The 21,047-nt window shown below is 52.0% G+C and overlaps 1 protein-coding gene across 4 annotated transcripts in view; it reads left to right on the top strand.

Annotated features, from left to right (window-relative positions):
* The first annotated feature begins 16,112 nt into the window (after positions 1-16,112).
* Positions 16,113-21,047, top strand: part of PAX3 (paired box 3) — an 88,437-nt gene continuing 83,502 nt past the window's right edge. For 3 of the 4 annotated variants that reach the window (XM_037850337.1, XM_037850340.1, XM_037850338.1), the window contains exons 1-4: positions 16,113-16,197; positions 17,494-17,729; positions 19,048-19,177; positions 20,328-20,462. In XM_037850337.1, the coding sequence (XP_037706265.1) occupies positions 16,113-16,197; positions 17,494-17,729; positions 19,048-19,177; positions 20,328-20,462 (586 nt within the window). The remainder of the gene's footprint in view (positions 16,198-17,493; positions 17,730-19,047; positions 19,178-20,327; positions 20,463-21,047) is intronic. The other variant, XM_037850339.1, reaches the window with a different exon arrangement.

Genomic DNA, 21,047 nt, shown 5'->3' with positions numbered 1-21,047 from the left:
AGGTTTGAGAAAAATCAGCAGTATATAAAACAGTGGAAAGCTTACTGCATTATATTCAGAGACTAAATGGTGTGTGGTCTCCATTTCTGAATAATTTCTGCATTGTAAGACTTTGAGGTCTGACTTCTTTTGGCTTTCTGCCTTTAACATGTCTGCACCATGCCCTCCAAAGCTAGCAGTGCCTGCCTAGTCAGGACAAACATATATTGCAATGAAGTTTCCCACAACGTTGAGAACAAGATCTATTAAATTTCTTATTATTTGCTATTTCCTGTTTTTATTTACTCTTCAATTTTTTGCCATTTTAAATAAATTATCCTTAATGGTCATGCTAATTTTGATGGTTTCAATAACTGAATAATCTTTGTTTTATGATCCTCTTTATTCATTTAATTCCCTTTAGTTAATATCTGTATCTTTAATTTCTCTTATTATATGAAGGTTATTATTACATTCATGTCATGAGCAATGAATTGCATCCCTGCTGAATATGCATTTACATTTCTTCCTTCAAAAGTATATTTTTATTGTGTATGTTAAAATATGAGTTTGTCTGAAGAATATCTAATATTTACTGTAGTATTTCTAAAATGAGTTAGAAATGACTGCAGTCAGATCTTGGTTTGAAGTCATGTGAATGAAGAAAGTGTGAGAGATTTCATCTATACTTTACTAGAACCACCGTTTTTATTACCCATGTAAGATAAGCTTTTAATGCCTACCATCATTTTCCTTCATGTAATTTTGATTCTGAGTCTTCTCTTATGCAGACTTAAAATATGTCAAATAGAAGCAAGTTTGTTTCTGTAGTAAATACACAATTATGCCTATTATAAAATACATTTTGGGATGCAGGGTTTCAAATGTCCAGTTTTCACTAGGAGCTCAGGAAGAATGTGCACACTTCCTTTAGAAACAAGTTGTCTTTGGTATAAAATTGGATTATCTTTAGTTTAAAAGTACCACATCTCCCTGGCGTGGGAGGGAGGGGGAGTCCAAATTGGAAGAAAGAGGATAGAGGAGATAAGCAACAGACAATTTCTCCCAGCTCCTAATGTTATGAAACACCACCAAATAAACAGAGCAGAATGTGCTTAATCATTGCAAAAATGGAACATTTTTATTTCAACAGCTATGATTTCAAGAACCGTGGTCCTCTCAACTCTTACCTCTACCACGATGAGTATTCACTCTCATTTATAAAGAATGTATTTGTATAATTTACATCTCTAATGCGTGCATTTAAAAATATTTTATAGTCAAACTTGAGAGACTGATAGCAAGTTGTCCCTGACACGTAGCTTTGGAGAAGGAGTAATTCTCAGGGAGAATTAGGCAAAGATTGCTTGGGGTATGGGGGATGGGGATTGGAACCAAGCTTTCTGCAGGGCAAACAAACGATTTGTCCATAGAGGCCCATTTCTTATTGAATTCACACCTAGAAACATAATTCCGGGTGTGCTTTTTGGAGAAGGTTCTTAACCCTGGTCTCAGGTTAGAATCACCTGGGGAGTTTTTTAAAAATACCCATGCCAGTAAATAAATAAATAAATAAAAATACCCACACATCATTCCTGCCTCTGGAGACTAATATTTAATTGCTCTGGAGGGAGGCACATCTGTATTTTTAAAAGACTCCCCAGGTGATTCTACTGTGCAGCTCGAGGTTAGAACCTTTTCATTTCGCCACGTTTTATTGAAAGGAGACGGTCTCCCTAATCTCCCTTTAATGAACTGAACCCCAGCATATTTCTTAGAAACTGATTGGGAGACATGAGAGCAAGGCTTGATTTTTTTTTTTTTTAAGAGCAGTTTTATTGAGATATATTCACACACCATACAATCCTTTCAAAGTATACAATCAACAGCTCATAGTTAATCACAGAGTTTTGCATTCATCACCACAATCAATTTTAGAACATTTTCATTACTCCAAAAATGAAAAACCCTATACCCTTTATCCCCCCTATTATTTTATGCAATATTTTTGAGTTCTTAATAAATGCCAAGTACTGCTCTAAGTGTTTTACATGTATTGACTCATTTATTCCTCTTAATCTTTTTCCCCTTGCAAGTTTATTGTGATATATTCACATACCATACAATCATCCACAGTGTATAATCAGTTGTTCACAGTATCATCATATAATTGGGCATTCATCACCACAATCAGCCCTTGAATACATTCATTACTCCAAAAAGAAAAAAAGAGAATAAAAGTAAAAGTAAAAAAGAACATCCAAAACATCCCACACTCCCCATCCCCTCCTATTATTTATTTACTTTTTGTCCCCATTTTTCTACTCATCTGTCCACACACTGAATAAAGGGAGTATGAGCCACAGGGTTTTCACAATCACACAGTCACACCGTATAAGGGCTGGATATTTGAAGTGTCTATAATTTGGATAACCAAAGGAGGACTACTTCATGTTGCTCTGGTCTGTCTCTGTTTCTTCCCATACCCACCCCTCACCCCTAACCCCATGCCACTGTTGACTTTGCGTTCTCAACAGAGTTAGGCAAACTTTTGTATCCCGGTTCGGGGAGGGTCCCTGGCGGAAAGCTCTCTCCTAAAAGCGGTGCCCAGAGCTGTGATTTCCCCCAACGTGGGCGGCGTGCCCGATGCGCCCTCCCCCATTGCAGGGCTAGCCTTTGGGCTCGCCCCTAAACAGGTGAGGGTTTTCCAAGTACCGTGAGGCGTCAACACCTAGTGACAACATGGGGGATTTGAGGGCGGATTATGTGGATAACCAGGAAAGTCTCGAGGTTAAATTAACAAAATGACCCAAGTGACAGCTGCGCGTCTCCAACGCAGGGGGCACTTCGGCTCGTCTGCATGTCACTGGCAGGCTCGGACTTGCCAGCAGATCTAGCGCAGAGTCGAGTTTTAAAATACTCACTAGGAGAGGTGTTAAATTCTTTTAAAAAACCTCTCCGAGTCGTCCTTCAGCGTGCAAATTAATTCCACGCTCTTGGTTCCAGGTGTAAATAGATTTGCCCGAGACCGCGCTGCCCGCCGCGGGTGGGAGGCGGGGATTACTCGGATTTCTCCGGGTTTGGACGCGGACTCCCACGAAGGCTCCAAGTCGAGTTGAAGGACTTCCCCTGGAAACGCGAAGTCTGTCGGAGGGGACGGTTGTCCCTGCTTACTCTGCGAGGGCGGCCCTGGAGCAGCGGCCGCGACAGGGATCCCGGGGGCGGCTCCCGGGTGATCCCGCACCCCAGGGCTGGCGCGGCCCTGGGCTCGCCCCGCAGCCTCCCCGGCAGGAGAGAACCGCCCGCAGGGCTAGACCCGCGTCGTTAGCCTGTCCCCTTCGCGGTCTCTCGCCCCAGTCGCCAGCCCAGTTACCCGCAGGCTTGTGAACTTCGCCCAGGAGTGCGGAACCGACCTTTGGCATCCGGAAAGGCAGGCCCCAAGGACACTGTCCTGAGCCCACTTGTCGCGCGCAGAGGGGACCAGCTGTCACCCAACATTTCCATTTACCTTGTTTTGTTTTGTTTTTTTTTTTCCTATCAAACCTGGTCTTAACCCCAATGTCACGGTATAAAGGATATGGTATTTGTCATTCGATGGACTTATATACCATCCCTGGGTGCCCACGGGCCCTTGTGGTTGCTAGTTCAAAGCCTCGCATTCGCTTCAATCCTTAAAAATAGAGAGAATCCACATCCGCCGGTTACCAAGGAAAGAGAGCGCGAGTGCGCTGCAGTGCGGTGGCTGCCGCAACCTGTCGGGGGCGAAAGCGGGTTAGATGAGTCCTTCTCTCTCCTGCGCTTGGGGACCCCATCGAGGATTCTTCGCGAATCCCAGCCCCTGGGCGTCCCCGAAACCCGCGCCCCCGCCGAGTGTCCCCCATTTTCCTCTCGGATTCCAAAGGTGCCAAGGGTGTCCTGACGCGGCACGAAGGGAAAGCCTCCGAGTTCCCGGGAAGGAGCCGCGCCCGCATCCTCACGCCCTCCGGGTCTCCGAAGCCACTCGGTCCTGACCCCAGTCTGTCCACAGCGCCCTTAGGGTCTATGTTGTGGCTGTCGGGAAGAAAACGAGGTTCGCCGCCCAGACGACAACGCGTTCCAATGCAGAGCTGGTGAGTTAGAGCAGGAAGCCAGGAAGGAATTAGCAGGAGTTCGTTGAGCAGATATTCATCACCCGCCTACCTCGTGCGCGGCCCGAATTAGAGGCGGGTGGATGATACTAAAAGGTCTCAGGTTCTTTCTTCCAGGCCTGGAAATGCAGGCTATCAAATTCTCTCTGGGAGCAAGAAAAGGGGTTGCTTTAAAATAAGAGATTTTTTTTTTAAGTGGGATTATCATTGAATACGTTTTGTAAATGGACTGAGATGGAGTCAATTTTCAAATTCTTTTCAATCGAGAGAAGGTGGATCTGAACTTCCCAGAAACATGAAAGGTAACTTTTGCTGAAATTTATTTTCAGATAGAGCGTGACAAACAAGAGGTGATGTATTTACGCCCATTCCAGATCTTACACACCCTCAGGTCTCAGAGTGGTATAAACGTGGGGCTTTCGAATCGAACAGGACTGACATAATTGTTCTCGGTTCGAATCCTGGCTCTGCGGCTTCCTTACTGTGCCTCCCTTTCCTCATTTTAAACTATGCATAATCTTAGTTGTTTTTAAGGTGTAAGTAAATTAATCTCTGTAAAGTGTTGAGAACAATGCCAGCATGTTCTAAGTGCTCCATAAATATATTACTATTGAAATGTGTCATTATTAAGTACTGTTGTTATCACCATGTAACCGATTTCAATACTTACATATTCCATATATAATAAGGTAGCTTATTCTGGACCAGGAACCCAAAAACCTGACCCAAGGGGCACAGGCCTTCCAAGCTTTCCTGCTGCCAACCCCAGGGCAGTGGACATGTCCTCTGAGAAGTCTCATTGGCCTGGTTCCAGGGATGCAGGCTGGGACAGGAGGTGGAAGGGGTTGGTTAGCCACCTGGGGTGTTGAGCATCACTTTCCTTTTAGCCAGCTAACTCGGGAACTTCCATAACCACTACTTTAAAAGTTTTTTTTTATCAAGTGTTCATTTTATTCATACCCACCCCACACTTCAGCAGTTTGAGCTGGCAAGATCCAACCTCTATTTCACTTTATTTTTAAAGTAAATAAATTTGAAAACCTTGAGAGTAAAACAAACATAATTTACCTCAAGTCAGTGCTAAGGGTGTTTGTGAATGTGTTTAGCACATAGTAGGACCGTGATGTATTTTCCTTTCAAATGCCCTTTTTCTCACCTCAACCCCCTTATACCCCGCTGCTTCCCAATACACAAGTGTCTCCCCCATGCCCACATATTCTGAAAGAGGAGAATGGGGATTCAGACCTCTTCTTCCAGTGAAAACGTCAGTCAAACCCAAACCAACTATTCCTCATTGCCTGGCATTAACTCACCTTGATTTTGTGAAAGGGCATTAATTGAAGATTTGTTTTATCAGAAATATCTTGGTAATACCATTTCTTCTGGTATGTGGCCATGTTCATTCTCTCTCTCAAGTCCCTTTTCAATTCTGGAGCAATCCTTGCTCTATTTTTTTTTTTTTTTTTTTTTTTTTTTTAATCTCTAAAAACATCTGTTCTGAGGGTACTTTCCTTGCTTTGGGAACTTGGAAAGCTTCTTTGATTTCTTCCAGTGCTCCTAGTTCTGCTGCCCTCATGGGTCAACTTCCCCCCATGAAACCACACCATTTGCTCTTCTGAAATCCAGGCTTCCTCACCAATTAGGTGCATGTCTTTGAGAAGAGTGACGTGTGAGGTGGTCCTGTGAGAAGGTGACCTTGTTCCGAGGGACCTGGGCTTATCATGTCTGTTTTGGGAGTGACTCTTGTGACCTGGGCTTTCTGAGAACCTCAGTTGGCCTGCTTCAAATATAGGTCTGGAGATAGCATGGGGGTGCCCACTGGGCTATGCAGATGCCCATTCCACTTGCACCTTCTCCTGCTGCTGCAGCTCCATGCACGTTTCTTTCCCTTCTAAGTAGCTCAAAGGGATCATGAAGTTCTGCTCTATCAATAGTTTTTGTGACAAGTAAGAAATTCTCCCATTGGCCAGGCAGCATTTTTGAAGACCACTCTGAGAAAGGCTTGGCCTCTTTTTCAGGCCCCATTACTGGGGCATACGCTACTGCCTCTACTACATTGGTTGGACCCCTTGGTCCTAAACGTCCACAGAGATGTTTATTGTATTTATTATAATAAAATATAATAAATATATAATAATAATATATTCATATCATGCAACTTAGAAGCCTGATATCCTCTCCTGAATGGTGCTGCTGGTTTCCTTTCCATTTATTTTATAAACTCACCAGCTAAGGAATGACGCCTGCTTCTTTGGGGTCTTGGACTCCTCTGGGTCCTCTGGGAAGTGGAATTCTTTTCTCCCACCTCCAAGCTGACAGCAGCTGCCTAGGGTCATGCAGGGAGGACACAAGGAGGATGTCAAGCCCCAAGGACTTCCTCTTTCCTGGTGGCACACATTTGAGGGTGTGGCAGCCATAGGAATCTCTCCTCCCCGAGGAGGAACCTGTGGACTCAAACCTCAACACAACTGGCAGGGGTGGGTTGACTTCCTAGGTGTTGCCTGCGGCTGCCACACCCTGCAACTGCCCCAGCAATAGGCGCTAACTAAAGTGTTATCCAGGTCTGTAATTTCCACTCTCTGCTCACACTTCCTTCAGCGAGCACTCCTTCCTTCCTTCCGTTCCCTGAAGCCTGCCCAGGTTTCCAGGACTGAAACAAGTAGTCCCCTGCCACCACCCCACCACGACTTCCAGTGCTCCGTATTCACCCCCTCCTTACCCCCCAGTCCTTTGTACTTCTCCTGGTTTTACAACCAACCCCTTGACAGGATTTTGGTCTGTTTGCCAGCACTTGTAACAGCAGGTAGTAGAAGCTCAATAAATATGCTGTGTGGAATGAACACTAGGTCACCTGCTTGGCTCTGGGGTCTGCCTGGAGACCCATCTGGCTGAAATTTGCAGGGAGAAGCATGTATGTAATAAAATAATTAAGCAGAAAACTATATGGGGGCAAGTGCAGCTAGGGCCAGATTTGCCTTGTCTCAGGTATTTGACCTGGTCAGCCCACCTCCTGGAGGGCTTCCCTGAAGAGGTGACCCAAGAGCAAAGGAGTCAAGCCGGAGCACTTAGTGAGAGTTTTCTAAGGGGATGATGGAAGGGGCGATTGGAGGGGAGAACGCACGCGGGAGTGAACTGCCAGACGGGTTCAGCCCTGCCCGCAAGAAAGAATCGGCTGGGGAGAGGGTGGCGCTCCAGGCGCAGCCGAAGTCAGCGGGGTTGGGGGTGGGAATGCCCTCAGGCCACTAGGGTTAGTCCAGGACTCCCAGCTCGGAGCACTGCCCTGGGGAAGGAAGCTCAGAATAGGCAGCTTGACCTTCGCCTCCCTGGAAGGCTGCGAAAAGTCAAACGGCCAAGGGCTCCCAAAGATGCAACAGCCTGCCAATGTGTCCTTTAGGGCGAACACAGGCTGAGGGCCCGACACCAGCCTTGACTCAGCTCTTATAACCTGGTCTGCAAAGTCAGCAGAGGCAACTAGGAGCGGACCCAGTACCCCTCCGGGTCTCAGCTTCGCTGGCGGAGAGCCCAGCGCTGTTGGAAAGGGCTGGCGCAGCTCTCACCCACCCAGCGGCTGTCATGACCCTCTTGGGCCTGGGCTCTGAATCGCCCTTTTCATCCGGCAGTATCTCTTTAAGTGTCTTGAAAGGAAGAATCTCAGCCCCGAAACTCCAGGCTCAAGACACCTAGAGAGCAGGATCTGTCAGAATGAGGGGATAGTGCTGGGGAGGGAGCGCCTGCCAAGAGGGTGCGGAGATCTGGGGTCGTCTCCCTGCCAGCTTGGAGGGGCGGTCACATGGGACATCCCGCCCCAGCGCATTCTCCAATGAGTGACCAGGGTCCCCGCCCTCAGCGGACCAGAGTGTGATGGGACAGCCGGGGATCTGAATTTGGCCACCCCACCCCCAGCGGGCTTTCCCACTTGCGAACCGGAGGCTGCGAGCTTCCCTGGGTGTCTGCCAAGAACGAAAGTGATCCCCCGTCACCTTCTCAGCTCTCGCTCTCTTGCACCCAGGGCGCCCGACGGGAACTAGATGCCCAGATGGATTCTGAGGTCTTCCCTGCACAGCCCCACAGGGCAGCTTTGTGGGACGTTCTCCGGGCCACTGGGCTGGCTTTTCTGCACTCCCTTACCCTATGCCGTCGCCTCGCCCCAGGGGTAAACTGAATTCCCCCCAGAACTGCAGCTTGGTCAGGATTTGGGGAGGGAGGAAACGGGCTGTGGAGCGTGTCACTGTGAGGCAGTTTTGAGTTCTGTGTGTGTATGTGAGTCCGTACCCCAGTGGGGAAGGTACGTGAGCAGGTGACATTTTCCGGGTCTGATCAGCGCTCCGAAAGCCGTCCCAATGTGGGACGAGTGACGGAATCGGCGGCAGCTCGGCTTCTCCAAATGCGCTCTGGGAAGAAATTAGGCGCCCCCCTGCACTTTTGCGGTGGGCATGATTGATGAGAACCGCTCGCTAAGGGTTGGGTAATTAATAAAGATTATACACGTTTTGTCGAAAAGTCCCTTTTAATTAATGGAAGAGGGTGGCGCTGAGGGCGATTTATTTGCATTTGGAAAATTTCCTCGGCGGCGCGGGCTCGGTGGCGAAGGCTGCCACGGGGACCCAGGATTAATTGGCAACAAAGGGGGCTGAAGCTCTAGGCGCCCCCATCCTGTCGCCCTCGTCCTGCTGTTTCCGGGGTTCCCTTTGCGGGGGCTCGATCGATCCCCCACCTCGCCCATGTGCGCCCCCGCTTCCTGTGAACCTCAGGCTTGCTCACAGCGGCCTCCCTCTCTTCAATGGATGCTGAGGGACGTGGCCCGCACTCCTCACCCCGCAGGCTCCCGGCACTATTGATTGCGCCTCCTTACAGCCGGGTCCAGGGTGATGTCCGGGGTTGGCAGGGCAGGGGCCCCCGGGAGCCGCTGGGGCTGGGGTGGGGAGGAAGAACCGGCTTTAGTTGCGGGTCCCTAAGGACAAGGAACCAGCTCCCGCGTGATAACGTGTGGATGTGTCTATGTGTGAATGTGTGTCTGTGTGCGAATCTGTGTGACTGTTCATGTTCCCATGTGTGTCTTATGGGTCTCTATGTTTCTAAGTGCGATACGTTTTACTGAAATACACTCTCCTCCTTCTTTACTATCCACCTGTTACAATCCCGTAAAAAACGGTGCAGTTTCTCCCTGTTAAAAAACTCTTGATTTAGCCGCAGACCCCCGCACCCCACTCCCCATGGGGAAAGCAAGTGCTTCCCGACCAGCAGGGGTTGGGGGCGGGGCGGGGGGGCTCGAATGGCCGCGTGGAGGGCCCCAGAGCCAGGAAGCAGCTTCAAAGCTTTAGGTAACGACTCTTCGGCCTTTATTTTTGTCCCTATTAATACAATATCCATCATGTAGATATCGATCTTTATCCTTTAAACCGATACGCTGGGAATCAATTAGCCATGCAGAATACGTTTCCTACATTTCCAAATGTTACTCTTACAGACTCAGAGCCGGTGATATATATTTTTGCAGCCAGATAGTATTAGATTTCGTTTAGAAAAGAAAAGAAGAAAAAACGCGCTCCTCAGCTCATTCCTCTTGGGGCTACTTGTTTAACTCTTGGCCCCGCCTGCGCGCTGGGGGCCTTGGGGCCTGGGTACCCCTTGCGGGGTTTTCCGGGGGGGGGGGGGGGAAGCGGGACCGCGCGGGTGTCCTGAGCGCGGGGCCACAGAGGGGACTCCCGGCAACTTCCACCAGGCGGCTTCCGACAGCGGGGTAGCGCCGGGTCTACACTGGTGTCGCGTGCTCCCTCCAGCTACACCATCCCAGCTCGCCGGCTCCTTTCCGCGGCTTTTGACGTCGCAAGATGAACGGTTTTCATGTCTTCAGAGTTTCCCCGCAGGGTTCGTCCATCTCCAAACTTCTGTGTCAAATTTATCCTACTTCTCGCACCAAAACCTACGACTGGTTTAAAGGTTCGTCTGGAGAGAAACTTTGCTTAAAAGAGGAAATAGGTGTTTTCCTGGTGAAACGAAAATGGAGAGAAAATTCAAGGTCTAGGAAGGAACTTAATGCAATTCATGGCTGGAGATTCCAGGGGCTGAGGCGTCCTAGAATGGTGGTGGTGATGGGGGTTCTTCTCTCCCTCCTCTTGGTTTCCTCCTCCACCTCTGTCTTTTCTCCTCCTCCTCCTTCCTTCTTCTCTCTCCTTTTCATCCTCTCTCCTCCTCCTCTTTCTTCTTCTTGCCCCCCTCTCCCCTTTCCCTCCTCGCTCCGTAATTCCTTCGTCTTCTTTCCCTCCCTCTATCAGGAGAGAGTGCGTCTAAGGGCTAGCGGGCCGGGAGCCTTACCCCGCGCGGTACGATCCCAGGGGTCGCAGGGGCGCGGGGAAGCAGACTGCGCGAAGCCTTTCACCATTTCTGAAGCCATGTTGCCGTTTCCTAATATCTCTCTCTTGTCGCGGGTCGGTGCTCCGCAGGGTTCTGGCCAGATCGCGTGCGTTGGCCGGCGGAGACGGGTCCCTCTCCCACCCAGCACCCCGCCCGCCCGCCTGTTGTGCTTCCTTGGCTCAGTTGTCAGCGCATCCCGGCCCCAGGTGCGCTTTTGAAATCCTGGAACCGCGGGTCCTGGGTCTCTCGGATCCTGTCGCCTCGGGCTTCGGTGATCCCAATGTGGAGTATCCAGACTCAGCGGGGAGACCCAGGTTCTGACACTCGCCTCCCAGGTTTCTGTCTTCTAGAGTGAACACCTTCCCTCCCACCCCCAACCCCGTTGAAATCACCTCGGGGAGAAATTTCCTGCGGGGATTGAAGGGACTCAGGCCGAGAAACGGCGGCGGCTCACCCGCTTGGCTCCGGTACTGGGACCGAGAGGAGCCGGGGAGAAGCCAGACGAGAGGCCTGCAAGTCTCCCCTTCTTCCCCTCCCCTCCTCTCCCCCTCCCCGGGAGACCGGACCCAGAGTCGGGCTCTTTATGTCGGGAGACTCCCCCAAACGTTCTTGGGGCGCTGGCCTTCTTTTTGCCAGGCCATCAGGGCAAACTCAACAGACCTTCGTGTTTCCTCCAACACCCCTGCCCATCTGCCCCAGCTCTCCTGCCCGCCCCATCTTAGACCCACCCCAACCCCAACGCCTCCCCAAGGCGGCCACCTTCCCCTCTCCTCGCAGGCTCAGGCTGGCCCCAGTACCTGTTCTCAGCTCAGGCCCCTCAACACTTAGCTCCTCCCCCCGCCATGGTCCCTTCACACACACGCACACGCACACACACCACATACAGCAGAGCAGTTAAGGAATTCCTCTCCTAAATGTCAACCACCCCCCACCAGTGGACCCTCGCAGAGCTGGCTAGAACATTATTTGAAGATTACAGAGGACATATTCAAACTTTTTATGAGACACTTTACGAGCTTTTTTCCCTTGGAGACTTTTGCTCTAGCGTCTTGTCTTCCTTGTTTACATAAAAATAATGATTGCAGAATCAAGCTAACGTCTGTAGGAGACAAACTGAGGAGGGGTTCATTTTCTCCCTCCCTCATGTTCAAAAATTTTATATCTCTCTTCTTTTTCCTTCCCTCTTTTTCTTCCTGCTTCTTTTGTTTCCCCAAACCACCCACAAGGTCTTTATCGAGAACCCGCTCACACTTCCCCTAACTAACCCCCCCCCCCCCCCCCCCCCGGTGCCGGGGCAGGGCAGGGGCAAAACCACTGGGGCTCTCATCCCATCCCTGCATCCAAACTCAGCCAGACTGACTTTCCGATGGGGGAGAATAGCGGCGCCAATGCTTTTGACAAATCGCTGCGGGGGACCTAATGACGGTCGCTGCGACAGTCGTAGAGACAGGCTGCGGGTGTAACGGACGTGTTCACGGATCCGGTATCATCCCAAAGAGGCAGGCAGCGCGTGATCAAGGACCGGGCTTGTTGATTTTCCGTCCCGGAGCGCGCGCGGGAAGGCTTTCTGCGCGATGCAGGGTTTCGCTGCGTTTGCTCCGGCCTGGGACCGCCATCCTGACGGAGACGCCTTGGGCCCGGCGGGCGACCAGCCGCTTCCCTGCAGGGCCATGCCAGTCTGCCGGAGCCCGGCCCTTCATACCCGGCAAAAAAAAAAAAAAGAAGGCCTGGGTGGTAGACGCCACCTCACCCCCCACCAGGTCAAGGCTATTATTTTGTATAGATGATAATTTCCTCTTAAGGCCTGTGTCGGGCTGGAAGTGAGGTCATGGCTCAGAGGCCCGGAGAAACCCGGAGGCCCTGAATCCCCAAGACTAAGCGCTGAAAAGTATTGTGAGGACCAGGCAGAAACCACCCAACTGCGATTGGAATGTGGATCCCGGGAGGGGAGGGAGAGCCCTCAATTACCAGGAGAGAGCCACCCAGGCCTGGACAGCTAGCTTGAGTCCAGGTCACATGAAATGCTCTGAAACCGGGGCAGAGATGTCAGCGTTAACTTTTCTTTTCTCTTTTGCCAAAATTATCCGACTGTTCTCTCCAAGGCTTCAGTTTCATTTTTTACGTGTACAGATAGCACCGGTGTAAGCCACGCTCGTTCAAATAACGCCTTGGAGACCTTAGGCCAATTTCTGGCTCATTTGTCAGCCTGGGGAATGTATGCTGCTTCCCAAACCTTGGTTAGCGGCTGCAGGTCGCCGGTGCTCGCCTTCCAGATCCCACGGCAGGGTCACTTCTTGGCCAATTAGAGCCTGACTGCGCCAGATACCACACTGGTACGCACAGGCTCCGGGAGTGGGAAAGGAGCCAGGGTCATTCGCTCTCGCTGCCTGGAGGGGGGAAGCAGGGGTGACTTCGGGTTCCAGAGAGACTTCTGAAAGAAGGAAGAGGAGGGCCAAGCTTTGGAGTTGGGTAAAGAGTGGCCGGAGGATGGAACGTGGGCGCCCTTTCTTCTAAACCGGTCGGGGAAACGGACAAGGACTGGCCTTCCCAAGACCTGTGGCGCAGGGCCTCGCCCAGTCCCCGGCCCTGGGCCTGGCCTGGCGGCGGGCAGGCGCCCTATTTCTCCGGCTCCCCGCCGGGAACCTCGGCCGACACAGCTCCCTCCCGGGTGATACTTCAGGGATTTCGGTCGCAGGAAATTTGGGCTCCGGAGGTGTTTGGAAGTGGCCCCTCAGCCCTACCGGCCTTGGGTCCCCACCCACCCCTCTTCGGGTCTGGGGGCCTCGGGCCCTGCCCAAGTGGGGAATGGCCAAGCTAGTCCTCTGAATAAATACATCTAATCCTCGGGGCGATCCGGCAGAGGAGAGGTCGGGAAGAAGAGAAAACGGATCACCACCTCACCCCGGAGCTGCCGTCTCCCAACCCCCATACACCCTCGCGGCCTGCATCTGTACATTTTTATAGCAAGTGGTGGCTGGTTTATGGACGTACGGACTGGACCGGCACTCAGGAGCTCTTGAGCCCCAATTCCACCAGCAACACCTCGCTTCAAGGACAGCCGCTGTCTCTCTCCACTTGCAGGAGGACGCGCACCCGGGAGAGCGTGTCTGCTGCAAACGTGCCCCTTCACGGAACTGCCTGCTCTTGGGAGAGAGAAAACCTGTTTGGAGACAGCAAGGTCAACGCGGCGAGGGCTCGGAGAGGGAGTCCTCGGCTTCAAAACGAATGAGACTCAGCCCTGGAAGCTCTTTAACCATTCACGGCAAGGCAGGTCCCTGGGGCTCTTTTTAGCCGCGAGCTGATCCTGCATTTGCCCTCTTGAAAAACAGTTTGGGTACCGTCCCGCTGCCCAACAATTCGCGCTACACTAGAAAGTTCTCTGTCTGTTCCATTCAACTTTATGGAGACAGAAAAATGAGGAAAAGCCTAGGGCTCCAGATTCATCCCTGAGAAGTAGTTTAGGGAACAAGGACACAGGCTCTGGTGGCGCTCAAACGCGCAAAAAGGAAACGAAAAAGTTTTCTCCGTGACACCTTGAATCATTTTCTAGAAAACCAGGTTAAACAAAGCTTCGCTCCTAGCAGCCTTTGTACAGAATGCACATGGGGCATCCTCCATGGGTGAGGGGGAGGGATGTCCAGACATCCGAGGGTCAACGGAGGCTTTGGACTTTGGGTCTAGCTGAGAGCTGCGAGCTTTCCAGCCTGGCAAGTGTGTTTTTAAAGGGCCAACTCTCCAGGCCATGAAGGAGCTATACTTTTTAAAAAAAAACTCCCAATCTTGCTTTCTGATTTTTTCTTAATTAGGGGGTGGGGAAATGGGGGGGGGGACTGAGTTCATATAAAAACTGTCACAGGAGGTAGGAGGGGGAAGGGGGAACAGAGGGTGTGTGCGTGTGTGTCTGTGTATGTGTGTAGAAATCCAGCGCAGGAAAAATTCAAAAATCGTAAAAGAAAAAAGGGGAACTTGAAGCCCAGAAGTCATTGTTTCCTTTATTTCAAAGGGAAAAACCTGCCCGATTCTCATCCTTTTGATTGATTAAGGTTCTGAATACCTCGCGGCCCCAGAGTGACAGTCCTTGAATAGACTCGGCCGAATAAAGCAGTGCGGAGCGCGGGGCTGGCACTTGGGGTGTAAAGGAGGCGAGTTCGCTGGCACTTACCAAGTTATAAATAAAAGGCCATGCACAATGGTACCTTCTCTAAGGACAGACAGTCTTTACAACACTCCTGGCGTCATATCCTGCTGGGGGCACTTCAGCTACTAGCCAAGACTTCGCTCCTTTTATTTTTCCAGCAGTTTAGTCTGAATGCCATAATAAATTCCTGAGAACAAACGCTGCAGCCGGGCAAAACTTTAACATATAGACGCATCTCTGCAGACTCATACGTCGAGATTTAGGGCCCCGGCTTCCCAGAGCGGGTTTTTTAAATCAAGAGGGCGCAGTCTTCTCCTTCTCCCTGCTCCCCACTCCCGCCAGCTTTCAACTAAGGTCGTGGGGCCTTGCCACGGCTCCCAACGTGTCACACTATCACACACACACACACAGACTGAGAAGACAAAAGAACTTCATCAGTATCCCTGGACTACTTAGGGAAGCCTGGGAGGGAGGACCCGGTAACGAGCCTAGGCCGAGGAGCACTGACCAGAGGAAGCAAAGTTAAACGTGTGGACGTGTGGGACTCCCGGAACCTTCGTATGGAAATCGCGCCCCCTCCAGGGGCAGAAAGCCAAGAGAAAGGAGGGGGGGAGAGGGAGGAAGGGAAGGAGGGAGACAGACGTAGAGAGAGAGACGTAGAGACATCCAGAGATAGGGAATAGAGAATCGGAGACATAGAAAGACAGAATGAGAGTAGTAGTCTGGGACAGGGTGTCACACACAGAGAGACAGAGACAGAAAGGGAAATAGAAAGTCAAAGAGAGGGAGAAAGTGGCAGTGATCCCTCTGCAGCTGCCATCTTCCTGAGTCTCTCTCTCTCTCTCTCTCTCTCTCTCTCTCTCTCTCTTTCTCTCTCTCTCTCCTTTCCCGGGTTTCCACTGGTCCGCGCTTCTCTCGCCGGGAAGGGGCGCGACGCGGGTCCCTTTCGGGGCCGCCGGAGGCCTCGGCACCTCCGGGGATGGGAAGAGAAAGTGGCCGCTGTCGCCCAATCAGCGCGTGTCTCCGCCACCCGGGACTGTCTCCCCGTCGGCCAATCGCAGCTCAGGGCTCCTGACCAAGCTTTGGGTGAAAGGACTAATAAATGCTCCCGAGCCCGGATCCCCGCACTCGGTGTCACGACGGGAGGAGACTCGGGCGGGCCGCTCTCCCGCCCCCAGCCCCCCTCCCCGGCTCCTCGCCGCTCTCTGAAACCCCTCGCCAGCGCCCCCAGCCGCGGGGCCACTCGCCCACACGCGCACCAAACTTTTCCGCCCTGGACTCTCTTTCCTCCACTCTGGGGCCTCCCCGCCCGCCCCCTTTCCCCGGTCCCCTCTCGAACCTCTGGACTAGGAAGGAGCAGCCCCCCTCTCGCCGCCTCCCCTTCCCTCTCTCCGGCCTTTTTGGGTAGGGGCTGTCCGCGCTCGGGGGAGTTCCCGAGGGTCACCAGCGACGCGCTCGCCTTTCCGTTTCGCCTCTTCACCTGGATATAATTTCCCAGCGAAGCTGCCCCCGGGATGACCACGCTGGCTGGAGCTGTGCCCAGGATGATGCGGCCGGGCCCCGGGCAGAACTACCCGCGCAGCGGGTTCCCGCTGGAAGGTAAGCGAGGGCCTCAGCGTCGCCCGGAGCCCGGGCCTGGGACGGGTCGCCCCCACCCCACCCGGGGTCTTCAAAGCCTCCTTCGGCGCGCCCCGGGAGACCATTCCCCGGACACTCCCCACCCCCAGCCCAGGAGGCGAGCATCCACTCGATTTTCTTTCCGCAAACCTGCGCGGAGCTCGGCGGCCAGGCCTGCGCCCGGGCCGGGTCCACTTTCTCCTGTTGTTTTGGAAACGCCGTGGTGGGAAGGGGCCGAAGAGGCTTTTTTCAGTACTAGAAAGCAACTTCTCCACACTTTCTCCACTCAAATATGTCTCACAATTATCCTGGCTGAGTCCACATTTGCTAAACTGTTGTTAGTTCCTGAAGCATTTTGTTGCCCAGGAAGGGAAAAGTTGTTGTGACGGCTGACTTGCAACGCGATTGGAATTTTTAGTGTTGATTAATTAAAGTTTCTTTCATCTCAAGCGGCATCTCAAACTTTCCATAACCCCCTTGGGAAACCGCCTTTCAACCTGCCCGAAGGTTCTAAGAATCCCAGGTTGGCAGGAAACTTTGCAAGCTGAGTCCTTCCAGACAGTTTGGGTTTGGGGCCGCCGGAGCCGGGGTGGTGACCCCTAGGCGGCCTTGCTCTTGCACCAAAGTAAAAGGTAATACCCAGAGCCTGAATGTGGACGAGGGGGCCCCGCGAATAGGCCCTCTGTGTCCGGAGGTGTAACAGGTGACAAGTGCTGCCGCCTGCGGCCTCCCTTTCGGGACCCTCTTTGACCCTTGGCTGTTCTCTTAGCCAGTAACTCCAAGGGCTGTCAACTCGCACAAGTCCCTTAGAAAGGGAGCGGACCCAGCTGGGCAGGGTTTAGTGGGAGCAGAATTCCAGAAGGCCAGCGCCAGAGTTAGCTTTTCTCTGCAAAGAGGCTGTTTCTCCAGCAGGACAGACGGTGGCAGCTCCAGGATCTTTCCCCCAAATTGCCGCCTCTCCTGCGCCCTAAGGGAAGACATCCTGTGGGGCGAGTATTTTGCCCATGTTGCTCTTCTCACCCAAGATTCCATGTGTATTTATTTACCCCTGAATTGTTTAATCTTTTCAATTAAGTGTGATTGAAAGAGGCTCTTGTGGCCGACAGCAGGATGGAGGAGCAGCTTCAGCGTTGGGGCTGGAAAATGCTGTACAAAACGCTGTAAAATGAAGATTATCCGGAAGAGTGCGAAATTGGTGGTGGTGGTGGGGGGGGGGTCTTCCTGTTGCTTCTCGTTTTCCCCAAGTAACTTTCCCTTTGTCTCTCACTCTGCTCCCAGTGTCCACCCCCCTCGGCCAGGGCCGCGTCAACCAGCTCGGCGGCGTATTTATCAACGGCAGGCCCCTGCCCAATCACATCCGCCACAAGATCGTGGAGATGGCCCACCACGGCATCCGGCCCTGCGTCATCTCGCGCCAGCTGCGCGTGTCCCACGGCTGCGTCTCCAAGATCCTGTGCAGGTACCAGGAGACCGGCTCCATCCGCCCCGGCGCCATCGGCGGCAGCAAGCCCAAGGTGAGCGCGCCGCCGGCCCAGGTTCCGCGGCCTCTAGTTCTGCGGTCTCCATAGTTGGGGAAGAGGCGACAAGAAGCAAGAACTGACACCTGGGGATTTTTCAAGTCCGAACTGTGTGTGTGTGTGTGTGTGTGTGTGTGTGTGTGTGTGTGTGTGTTGGGGGGTGGGACTCGGCTGCTGCTGCTGCTTCTGGATGAACGCAAAGGGATAGCCCACGCTTTTTGCAAAGGAGAGACAGCATTTGATTTTTATGCGTTGGAATACTGGAATACTCATTAAATCATTTAAATGGAGGAAGCACCTAAAACATGCAAGCTGCACGTACCCACCTGTTGACTGTTTTTCTCCCCAAGTATCTTTCCAGCTCCCACCCGTTGCATCACTCTTTCAAAAACTACCTAAGAAGTTCCTTTTTGATTTTCTGATGGTTTGGCAGTCTGCAGAATTTCTCTCCCACCCCTAGCCCACCATCCCTCCCAGCCCAAATTATCTCCAAAGATCAAAAGCTAGGTAGGGTGAGTTTTCTTTATAACGAGCAGAAGATCTGTTTTTAAAAAAGCAGTTTGGTGCCATTCTCAAATTATTTTCGTTCCCTTTAAAAAAGTAGAAAGTGGCACTGGCTAGGCTTGAGTGGGAGGGGACTATACAGGGTCTGCCTTTTCTTTTGGATGTGGGGAGAATCCAATATAATTTTCTAGTTGCCACAGGGCAAAATCAAGAGAAGGATTATGGTAAACCGAACTCCCAACCCCCTTCACAACCTATCCAAGAACCTCTGAAAACTGTTTTTTGAAAATGAGAAGCCAGGCTCTCAAATTATACGTATTTGTTATCCACTCTGTTAAAAACCTAGATACTTTTTCACTTTTCCCGTTTCACACTGCTCTTTACTTTAGCTGAAATCTTGGGCTCTTTGGAGAGGCACAAGTTGCAGAAACTAACTTGAATTTTCTACCCCTCTTTCAAGCATTCCTCTTTTAGTTTCGTTTTCGTATTGTTTCTGTGTAATAGATGCCTTTATTTCCAGGGATGACATGCACACCGCCCCCCGGGTGTTATAACTCTTCTTTTACCTGGTTGGTGGAGCTTCTCTGGGGAGCTGAAGGGTCTCTGGAAGTCTCCGGGGTGGGGCGATTTCCTTTCTACCCCCTTCTAGAGTAAATCGCCTCAGAAAGTCTGGGTCCTTTTGATAACAAGGGGGGAGGACCCTTCCCAGAGGTGCAGGAGGGAGCATCGAGCCAGATACGGGGGCGGCGCAGCGGGAGCCTCTGTCCTGGAGTGGCCGGTACCAACGCCGGGCCTGCCTGTTCCCTTAAAGCAGGTGACAACGCCTGACGTGGAGAAGAAAATTGAGGAATACAAAAGAGAGAACCCGGGCATGTTCAGCTGGGAAATCCGAGACAAATTACTCAAGGACGCCGTCTGTGATCGAAACACTGTACCCTCAGGTACCAGGCCCATTAACGTCTCCCCGAGGCCCGGCCGCCAGTCGCTATTACCCGGGCGGGTCGTCTGAGCCATAATCACCCCAATTATCGATCCGGGCTATTGGGAGGCGGCCCCTCTCAGGGCCCTGAAATATTTACGAACCATTCTTGGCGTTTTATGGAGGAGAGGGTGAGCTGCTTGTGTGTGTGTTTGGGGGAGGGGGAAATAGCCCGCCGCTGAAGGTTCCCCAAAGAGGGTTGCTGTCGAGGAGGGAGGGGAGAAAAGCGAGGCGAGCAGAGGCCAAGGATTTATTAATATTGATGTTCTCTTTTAAAGAGAAACAAATGTTTTGGCAACCCCAACTGAAGGGAGACGGGGCCGCAGCAGCCAAGACTTTGCAGTGGGCGCAAAGGAGGGACAGCTTAAGCAACAGCTCCCGTTTTTACTCGGGAGTCCCCGGGACCATCCCGGCGCCTCGGCAGCCTGGAGGAGGCGGAGGCAGAAGAGCAGCTGAGGGCGCACGGGAGAGTTTGTTTTTAATTAAAAGGAAACTCCCATTTTTTTCCTTTGCAAGAACGAGATATTTCAGGGTATGGATTTGTTTACCAGACTGGAATCTGGAAAAAATAAATGGAGGAGAGTGCATTTCTTTTGATTTTACAAAAGGAAACGATTCTGAAGTTGAAATTGAAACCCTTTATGGCCTCAAAAAAAGTCCAGTTGCAGGGCAGGGGTCCGCTTCCTCTCCTTAACGCGAACTGCGGAGCCCAGTGCCTTCAGGTGGGGATTGGTGGTTCTGTGTGGGCTGGCGAGAGAATCCCTTTATATTGGAGACTTAGAGCCCCTTCTATGACTCGAGAAAGGAAATGATTCCTGCCGGGAAGTGAGAGATTCAGCTGGCGTTTTCCGATCCTAACTTGGAGGTGCGGGCTTCCCAGGCTCCGGTCTCCCTGAACCTAAAGGCCGGCTTGAAGTGGGGTGGGGAGTTGAGTCATAGGGTTTGAGGAAGTGGTGGAAAGAGGGAGATGCCCCGAGATGCAGGAGGAGATAGACCGAGGCGTGCTGGGCGGCCTATCTGGGACCCTGACTGGGGTTTGGGGAGCTCCTTAGAGCCCAGCGCCGGGAATCTCAATCGCGTGCACTCCTCCCTCGCACCCGCCCCCTCCTCAGTGAGCTCCATCAGCCGCATCCTGAGGAGTAAATTCGGGAAAGGCGAAGAAGAGGAGGCCGACCTGGAGAGGAAGGAGGCGGAGGAGAGCGAGAAGAAGGCGAAACACAGCATCGACGGCATCTTGAGCGAGCGAGGTAAGCGGCTGCGCGCTGGACCGTGTGCCCCGGGTCTGGCCTCCGCAGGCATTTGCGCTCTGAGATTAGGGGACTAAGGGCGGCCCAGCCCGGGCTGGTGCCAAGGTCCTTCTTCTCTCACAGCCACTGCACCCTTACAGGGTGAGGGCATCCAAATGAAAGACCAGAGAGACAATTGCAATTAAAACAAAAATCTCCTCTATTCTATTTAATTTTTTCTATTGTGTAAGTCTTTCTTCCGCATCACTCCCAGCTCCCAAGAGTTTAGACCGTGGATTACGCTCTGGGTGGAGAGCTGCCTTCTTGCTTGGGGGGTTGGGGACTGGGCGTCTCTGAGCTGCGGGAAAGGCCTAGAGGACTGGGGACAGAGGGCACGTGAGTCTCAGGAGGTTGAAGCAGCTTTTGTGCCCTCAGGAAAGGCCTGGGTCTCCAGAGAGTTTCCTCCATCAAGGGAGAGAGAGAGCTCTTTTGGGCAGTGGGTCTCCAAAATTGCTCCACGTCTACAGCCTTATAAAAATTGGTGTGTGTGTGTGTGTGTGTAAGAGAGAGAGAGAGAGAGTTGGGTTTTTGCTTTGTTTTAAATAG

This window comes from Choloepus didactylus, chromosome 9 (assembly GCF_015220235.1).
Source record: "Choloepus didactylus isolate mChoDid1 chromosome 9, mChoDid1.pri, whole genome shotgun sequence".
Lineage (NCBI taxonomy): Eukaryota > Metazoa > Chordata > Mammalia > Pilosa > Megalonychidae > Choloepus > Choloepus didactylus.
Note: the sequence above shows the minus strand (reverse complement) of the source record. Positions and strands in the feature narration are given on the sequence as shown.